This window comes from Orycteropus afer, unplaced genomic scaffold (assembly GCF_000298275.1).
Source record: "Orycteropus afer afer isolate SDZICR_OR568_19922 unplaced genomic scaffold, OryAfe1.0 scaffold00048, whole genome shotgun sequence".
Taxonomy (NCBI): Eukaryota; Metazoa; Chordata; class Mammalia; order Tubulidentata; family Orycteropodidae; genus Orycteropus; species Orycteropus afer.
The window spans coordinates 11,188,370-11,197,722 of NW_006921635.1; the positions used below are offsets into that span (position 1 = coordinate 11,188,370).

The 9,353-nt window shown below is 45.1% G+C and overlaps 1 protein-coding gene across 1 annotated transcript in view; it reads right to left on the minus strand.

The window, feature by feature from the left end:
• NOS1 (nitric oxide synthase 1) overlaps positions 1-9,353 on the minus strand; it is a 107,393-nt gene that overhangs the window by 39,613 nt on the left and 58,427 nt on the right. Inside the window, exons 9-11 of the mRNA XM_007938283.1 lie at positions 7,291-7,430; positions 6,515-6,689; positions 2,427-2,528 (exon numbers count right to left, since the gene is read on the minus strand). Of these exons, the coding sequence (XP_007936474.1) occupies positions 2,427-2,528; positions 6,515-6,689; positions 7,291-7,430 (417 nt within the window). The remainder of the gene's footprint in view (positions 1-2,426; positions 2,529-6,514; positions 6,690-7,290; positions 7,431-9,353) is intronic.

A 9,353-nucleotide genomic window follows, 5' to 3' on the forward strand; every position in this document is an offset into this window, starting at 1 on the left:
CCACCAGCCACTCCTCGGAAGGAAGGTTGGGCAATCCTACTTCCGTAGTGATACTGCTTCGGAAACCCAAGGAGGGGTCGCTATGAGTCGGGGCCGACTCGACGGCACATAACAACAACAACAACTATACACCTGGGAATTCTGATCATGCACATAAACTTATAGGCAAGGGTGGTCTTAAGACGATGTTAGGTGGTAGAAAATCAGAGAATGGTTCTCTTTAAATCCTCTCCCAATCTTGACTGTGTCCAGGAGAATACCACTGCTTGGTGCTAATGTGTGTTTAACACCTCTCTAGCTAACCTTCCTCTCTCTCTCTCTCTTTTTTTTTTTTAAAGTTAACCGAATTTCTTCATTGTGGTAAATACATAGGTAACAAAACATTTTCATCTCTACCTTTATTATTAGGATCTCTGGTGGCAGAGTGCCTAAGGCATTTGACTGCTAACCAGAAGGCTGGTGGTTCAAACCCACCAGCCACTCCTCGGAAGGAAAAATTTAAAACCAAACTCACTGTCATCGAGCAGAATCTGAATCACAGCGACCCCTCCTTGGGTTTCCGAGGTGGTATCACTATGGAAGTAGATTGCCCAGTCTTTCTTCCAAGGAGTGGCTGATGGGTTTGAACCACCAGCCTTCTGGTTAACAGTCAAATGCCTTAGGCACTACACCACCAGAGCTCCCGTTTGGTCCTCAGAAGGAAGACTGGGCAATCTATTTCCGTAGATATACTGCCTCGGAAACCCAACGAGGGGTTGTTTCGACTTGACGGCAATGAGGGAGTGACACCTTTATTATTATCATTATTTTAACAAGGAGAAAGCCAGTCTAGAGTTCAGAATCTCAGGTTGTGTCTGGCTAGAATTTAACCTTTACTTTGCTCTTGGGTTTTTGTTTATATAATTTCATAATTATTTCTACTTATGGCCACTGGACTAGCTTTCCACTCATGGTGATGACACAAACTCCACTTAAAATAAAAATGTTTAATGCAGTGAGTTTGTTATAAATGAGACAAGTGGGTGGAATGCATGGCTGGCTGGTCACTTAGCTCTGGGCTCTGCAGGGGAAGAGCCGCACCTTACCCAAGTAGTGCTTTCCCTCTCTGTCCATAAAACTTTGCCCCTTTCCTGCAAAATCTCCCTATCATAATTATATTTCAAAATCACTTCTCTGTTCCTTATGCTCTTAAAAGTGTCTTGGTCATAGGGCACATCAAGCTCAATTGACACAACGTAGTTCACAAAAATATTGTTTTACATCTTACTTTGGTGAGCTGTGACTGGGGCCTTACAAGCTGGCATGTGGCCATCTAAAAGGCAACTAATGGTCCCTCTTCTTCCGGTGCAAGGAAAAGTGGAGAAAATTGGAGATGCATGCAAACAGTTAGTCCAAAGGACTAATGGACCATGGAAACCTCAGTCTATATGACCCTGAGACCAAAAGAACTAGATGGTGCCCAGCTACCACTGTCAACCACTTGGAAAGGGATCAAAATTGGAGGTCCTGAATAGAGTGGGGGAAAAAAATATAGAACAAAATTAAAAAAACACAAAAAAGACCAGGTTTACTGGTTGGATGGAGACTGGCAAAAACCCTGAGACTATGGGCCTGAGTTACCCTTCAGACTTGGAACCGAACTCACTCCTGTGGCTTAACTCTTAGCCAAACAATAACAGGGCTATGAGCTGAACAACTATACCAGGGAGACTCACTTCTCAGAACATCAACCATGAAAGATGAGGACAGCATTTATTTTAAAAAAAGATGTCTTGATTTGAATGATACATTTTTACAGCTCTCCTACTGCAATTCTCTTTAGCACAGAGCCACATGCATTCAGAGACAATGATGGAGTCCCTATTAATAATCACGCCAGGACAAGAGGCAAAGACCGAGTTTCTCCTGGGGAAACCAGCAGACCTATGCAACAGAGGTCACTCTATTTAAAGCACTTGGCTGCTAACCAAAAGTCTGGTGGTTCAAGCCCACCCAGAGGCACCTTCTGAAAAATCAGTAGAAAACCCTACAGAGCACTGTTGTACTGTGACGTGTGGGGGTCACTTTGAGTTGGAGTTGGCTCGTTGGCCACTGACTTTTTATGTTTCTGGTAATGACGATAATGATCTGTCCCTGAGATGGGATGGTCTGAGTCCCAGGCACAGAGGGTGCTTGCCAGCTCAACTCTAATCAATTGTAATCAGGAGGTCATGAACACTCTCCCCCATCTATTCATCTCTTCACACGATCCCCACCCAAGATCCACAATGAGAGGAAGGCATGCACCAAGGAAATAGCCCTGGGGGGTAGAGTGCCATGAAGGTGTTTTCTGGGAACTGGGTCACTTTGCCCTCTGCAATTGAGGCTCTGAAAAGTTTTAGTCTCCATTTGAGGCTTGTTCACCGAGATGCATGTCCTGACGTTACCTGGAAGCTGTAAAGAACGGCAATGTTGATCTCCACCAGTGCCTGGTCCTTCCACAGGGAAGACGTCTTTCTCATGTCCAAGTTCATCTTCTTAGCTACTTCCTGGAAGGGAAGGAAACACAGACTCATAGGCTGGAGAACCTCTGGACTAAAGAGGGCCAGGGCTAGTGTCATGAATTAATTGACTAATTAATTAATCAACTCATTTACTGATTGAGTTGTTCACTCACAAGACTTAATTACTCATATCCTACCAGCACCAGGAGGAGTCCCTCGTGGTGCAAAGAGTTAATGAGCTGGGCTCCTACCAAAAGGTGGAGATTGGGGTCCATCTCAGAGGTACCACGGAAGAAAGGACTGGTGACTCACTTCCAAAAAATCAGTCATTGACAGCCGTGTGGAGTACGGTTCCACTCTGGTACACAAAGGGTGACTATGAGTCAGAACTCTTTGCTTTCACCAACAGTAGGAACCTAGAGAGACTTGTTGTTGTTGTTGTTATGTGCCATCAAGTCTGCCCCGACTCATAGCAACCCCTCCTTGGGTTTCCGAGGCGGTATCACTACGGAAGTAGATTGCCCAACCTTCCTTCTGAGGAGTGGCTGGTGGGTTTGAATCGCCAGCCTTCTGGTTAGCAGTCAAGTGCCTTAGGCACTATGCTACCAGAGCTTAGCTGGTTCCTTTAATTACTGAGCTCACATTGTAATGGCAGAGGGATAGTTTATTTTGTGACAAGTGCTAATTCCCATGAAGAAAAAAAGACAAGGAGATGGGATGAAGAGGGAGATGGGGGCAGGGCTATCCAGCCAGGGGGGTCAGGGAAGGCCCATCGAGGAGACAATACATAAGGTGGGACCCGAATGATGAGAAGAGCCCTGGTGGTACAGGGGTTAAAGTACTTGGCTACAAACTGAAAGGTCAGCAGTTCAAACCCATCAGCCACTCCGAGGGAGAAAAGACCTGGCCATCTACTCCTGTAAAGATTACAGCCTAGGAAGCCCTATGGGGCAGTTCTACTCTGTCCTTCAGGGTCACTATGAGTTGGAGTTGACTCAAGGGTATACCGCCATCACTGCGAAGAGAAGAAAGAAGATGTTCCTGGGCCTGGGGAGGGAATGCTTGAGGCAGAGAGAACACCAAGTGCCAAGGCTCCCTGATGGGGTTGATCCGGGACTTTGGGTTTACGGGGTAGTGAATGAGGGTGAGCTTGGTGGAAAGGGAGGAAGGGCCAGATCACCTTGGAGGGCAGGACCTTGAAGACTGGGCCAAGGAGTCAGGATTTTATTCCCGATGTGATGGGAGTGTTTGGAGGTGCCAAGCAGAGCCCTGAGTCCAGGGACGACACATCTGATTCCCACGGGCAAAGCTGCCCGCCCCATCTCATCCCACCCCAGAAATGTCTAGGATTTAGAATGTAGATCACCCGTGGGGCCACCTCCTGACTCCAGGTGACAGACAAGGAAATAGAGGCTCAAGGAGGTGTGGAGACTTGCCCAGCATCCACAGAGCCAGTCAGCATCAGAGTTGGAGGCCAGGGAGATGCTTAATTCCAAGACGTGGGGAGCTGCTACTCAACCAGTCAACACCTTTAGCAAAACGACTTGAAAAACACAACTCATGACATGTATGTCCCAGCTAGTGCTGAAGCAGGAGCAGATGTCAGGAGCTGGGAAGACCCCATAGCGAATTCATTAATTATAGCTCTGCTTTTCACTTCCTCTGTCAATTCCAGGCACTCGTGGGAACCCAGGTCTCATTACAGGCTAGAATGTGACATTTTTTTTCAGGTTTTGGTAAATTGCTTCCCAGTCTCAGCTGTCAACATTTGTACCTAATGGATGTTGGAACTTGGGAGGCTGGCGTGGGAGCAGTTCACCTAAGTCACTTGGTGACTATTCTGCTACCCAAATGGTCACCTAGGTCACAGGATGGGAGCAGAGATCAGGAGTAATACAGACTCTGGAATTCACTCTTTGAGGTTGGGATGATAGGTTTGACTTGAGGGTTTTTAGCTGTGACATATCTATAGAAGGCAAACAACACACCGCTTTACATAAATAAATATAAAATGTGTGTTATTTTATAAGCAAAGAAAATGTGTGTAGGTAAGCACACTGCTATTGTCACTTATACAGCAGGATGTTTGCTAGAAGAATAACAATTCATTGCAGAAAAAACAAAAACACCTCTAAGACCTAAAAATTCTCCAAATGCAACCTGAACTACATCTGTGGGGGTTGTCTGAAGAATCTTTTCCTTTCCTGCCCTGCGTTTAATCAGGGCTGCCCACGAAAATCACCTGGGGAGCTTAGAAAATCCTGAAGCCCAGACCCCACTCTGGACCAGATCAGAATCACGGGGAGGGGGACCTGGCATCACATAAAGCTGTGAGGAAATGCCAACGTGCAGCAAGGCTGAGGGCCACTGGTTTCACAGCATAAACCTAATGCCTGGTTCTAAGTTCGAATTCTGCACCTTACTTGCTGTGTAATGTTGGGCCATCAATTAACATCTCTGTGTTTTTCATGACTTCCTTTGAAACAAGGCCAATGGCAGCAGACTGTTGTTAGGAACATTTGCTGACAAAAACACAGCAATCCTGATGCCTTCCCCACAGTTCATCTTCAGGAAGCACTCCGCCCCAGAGCTCCCAGCAGATGAGGATGAGTCAGAGAGAGGGGGAGGGAGGGCAGGAATCAGACCCTCCAAGGAGAAATGCTTACGGTGGAGAACTACTGCTAACCCTGCCCTCTGACAAGAACAATAAAAACATTTCAGAAAAGAGACTCAGAAAGCCCCAAGTCCATGGGCATTCTCAACCCCTTGTAACAAGGTTTAATATTGAGCGTCAGTGTAGCTAACTGGTTATAGACTACTAAACCTGACCGGGTTTGCATTCCAGCTCTGCCAGTGCCTAGCTGTGTCACCTTGAGTTTCTCACTTCATTTCTCCTAAAGGCTCCAGTTTACTCATCTGTAACAGGGGGCTTCTCACAGTACCTACCTTTCGGTTGTGGGGAGGATTAATTGAGAAGGTAACATACCCAAAGTACTTCCCACAGCACCTAGTACTCACAGACCCATTACATAATAATCATTTGCCATGGAGTCCATTCCAACCACGTGAGTGTTTACTACAGGCAGTCCCTGGATGATGAACGACTTCCATTCCTAAGTCTGTCCATAAGTTGAAATCGGATGTAAGTCGGAACAGTTAGGTACGGTTCATATCTGATACCACTTAGTCAAGTGTCTGTCTTAGTCTTAAAGAAACACTTCCAGATATACTAAAACATCTTTAACATGATAATACTGTAATAATAATAGTCACGTTTTGATGTGCATTGCAAATCAGAACCCCTTTCTTATTACTAACCATTGCATGTACCTCAAATTTTTAATATAATAGATTTCCAAGGGTTGGTCCATAACCTTGGGTTGCATGTAAATCAGATGTTTGTAACCAAAGAACTGCCCATATTGGTAATCACTGTTACTGAAATGAATTTCTCTGGGATTGCCAGAAGGTGAGGCAGTGCCTAAGGCATTTGACTGCTAACCAGAAGATTGGCAGTTCAAACCCACCAGCCACTGTGTGAAAAGATGACTGGGTCATCTACTTCCATAAAGATTTACCACCTTGAAAACCATTTGTGTCGCTATGAGTAGGAATCAATTTGATGGCAATGAGTTTGGTGTTTGGTTGGTTGAAAGATCACAGCCAATGACAATCCTATGAAGCAAGGTTCTACTCTCTGATACACAATGTCACCATGAGTTGGATGGCTACTGGTTTGAATTTTTTTTTAGGTTTTCTCCTGTGGCGTCTTTGGGTGGTAGAAACAGTTACTGCATGTGGCTGCTACCTAAAAGGTTGGGGGTTCAAACTTCCCCAGAGGCATCACAAAAGAAAGACATGATGATCTTCTTCCAAAAAAAAAAAAAAGTCACTGAAAGGGCCCCCGCGCCCTATTCCCTCCCAACCCTTCCAGTTTCCAAGCTCTAGGGCTTGGCTGTGGGGAAGGACCTCCTGGGAACACCCCTGCCCTTTGTCCTGTGCTGCCCCCTCGTGGCGACCAGGGACCGCACCTCCAGAATGTTGTAGCGTGAACTGTCACAGTAGTCACGGACGCCAATCTCTGTGCCCATGTACCAGCCGCTGAAGGGGCAGGCACTGAACTCCAGGCCACCAATCTCCAGAAGCATGTTAGACACAGCAGGGACACCGTACCACTTCAGCCCCAGGTCCTTGAACCACTCCAATCTGCAGAGAGCAACACAGCCACTGTATCCTTCTTCCCATGATGGTTTTGGTCATCATGGATTTGTTTATATCAGTTTTGATTTTTTTAAAAAATTCATTAAAATATTATTTATCTCCATTCCTGAATTACTTGACACTCCCTTAAATGTTGTGCTCAAAGCCAGTACACCCCACTACGGACCTCCTTAGCTCTCAGAGCGCTCACGCTACTGGCGCTGCTGGTTCCAGCCCCTCAAAGTGCTTTCCTGGCTCCAAATTCCTCCTGACCTGGGTCCATACTTCGTCATGAAGGGTTTTAAACAGTTCTATTTGCAACTGGCACCCACGAAGAGACAGGGATGTCTCTGTCCTCCCAACCGTTGGCTGGAAAAGGGCACGGACTTGTTGATTGCTTAAGAAGGGGGTGAGGCGGGATCATGAGTCAGAAAGATGCGGTTCCCATGCTGATCTAGGAGGACTTATTGAATCTCTTGGAAGCCCATGCAGCCCAGGCCCTGGAACGAGGAACCAAGATTCCTTTCAGCCTCTATCTGGGTTGGGGAGAGATGTAGGGGCACGAGGACAGGCGAGTCCACCCTGACCCCCTCTCAGCCCATCTTACCTGGGATGCCTGATGGGCACCTCCAGCACCAGCTCTGGAGGAATCTGGAAGATCTCAGGGTCATTGCCATTGGCCTGGAGCAAGAGGGGCAGGACGTCGAAGCGGCCTCTTGGGGGCTTCCAGCCTTGCTGTATGCAGATCTGCAACCAGACCCACCGGGTCACGCCTGGCCAGGCAGACCCTCTAGATACCATGACTGTATGTGGGGGGGGGGGGCAAAGATCCCACAGCAAACCCAGTGGCAGCCCCATTATCTGGAGGCTCTGGGGCCACATGGCCTTCCTATATAAAGTGCTCCCTGATGTCACTGCATAAATAAGGTCACTCCTTGTGGCCCATGGGGCAGAGCGCAAACCTTCCTATAGCACTGTCCTTTATGTGTTCTGGGTCTGTCTTGCCACTGGGCAAGGGCTGCATCTGCCTAATTGTTATATCTTTGGTCCCCTTGTGCACATGGCAGGGCCACTACAGGAGCCTATTCTGTAAATATTTGCTTTGGGGCTCATGAGAGGAATATCAACTGAATTTGATGAGGAGGATGTATTAGAATTAATGTGTAATATGCATTCAATCAGAGCAACACTGTCCAAGAGAAATGTATTATCAGCCCCATGAGTAATTTAAATATTTCTAGTAGTCACATTTTAACAAAACGTAAAAATACTTAATAATTTAATAACATATTTAATGTTAATTTATTAATGATAAGTTACTAAAGTATTAATATTTTGACATATAGTTAACATTAAAATTAAATATATACCTATTATTCTAATAAATAGAGCCATGGTGGTGCAGTGGTTAAAGCACTTGGCTGCTAACTGGAAGGCCAGTGGTTTGAACCCAGCAGCCGGTTTGTGGGAGAAAGATGTGGCAGTGTGTTTCCATGAAGATTTTCAAAGCCTTGGAAACCCTAAGGGGCAGTTCTTCTCTATCCTATAGCACTGCTGAGTTGAAATTGACTTGACAGCCATGGGTTTTGGTTTGGAACCTAATAAATATTATTGAATGTATGTAAAATATAACACACATGTTATAATGTTCACATAATTACATTATACACTAATACGTTAACACTACTTTATTAATGATGAATACTATTATTAATATATTTTAATAATATATTTAAATAAAATATATATTTATTGACACAATAAAGATACACTGAATATGTGTAATATAGCACATATATTAGCAATATAGTATTAACTATATTGTCTAAAATATAATAAATTAATAAATTATCAAAATACATAATCAATGTTAATATATTTTTAAAAATCTTCAACATTACTAATTTATAGGAGCCCTGATAGCACAGTGGTTAAAGTGCTAGGCCGCTAACCAGAAGGTTGGTGGTTCCATCCCACCAGCTGGTCCATAGGAGAAAGATGAGGCAGTCTGCTCCCATGAAGATCACAGCCTTGGAAACTCTATGGCACAGTTCTACTCCATACTACTGGGTCGCTGAGTCAGACGCGACTCGATGGCAATGGGTTTTATAATGTTGTTATGTGCCATTGAGTCGGACCTGACTCATTGTGACCCCTCCTTGGGTTTCCGAGGCAGTATCATTATGGAAGTAGATTGCCCACCCTTCCTTCCAAGGAGTGGCTGGTAGGTTTGAACCGCCAGACTTCTGGTTAGCAGTCAAGTGCCTTAGGCACTATGCCAGCAGAGCTCCTACTACACCACCAGAGCTCCTGGGTTTTATAATACATATATAAAAACAATTCACTGCCGTGGAGTCGGATCCGACTCATAACAACCCCTCCTTGGGTTTCCAATGCAGTATCATTACAGTCTTCCTTTCAAGGAGTGGCTGGTGGGTTTGAACCGCCAGCCATCTGGTTAGCAGTCAAATGCCTTAGGCACTATTCTCCTATACATACCAATACAGTCACAACGTTATTTAAACATGTACATAATCGATATAAGATTACTTATGATGTATTTTACATTCTTTCTTTCTTTTTTTTTGGTAGTCTTTGAGATTTGATATGTACTTTGGATTTACAGCCCACCTCATTTTGGACTTACCCCATTTCAATTGCTCGATTAGC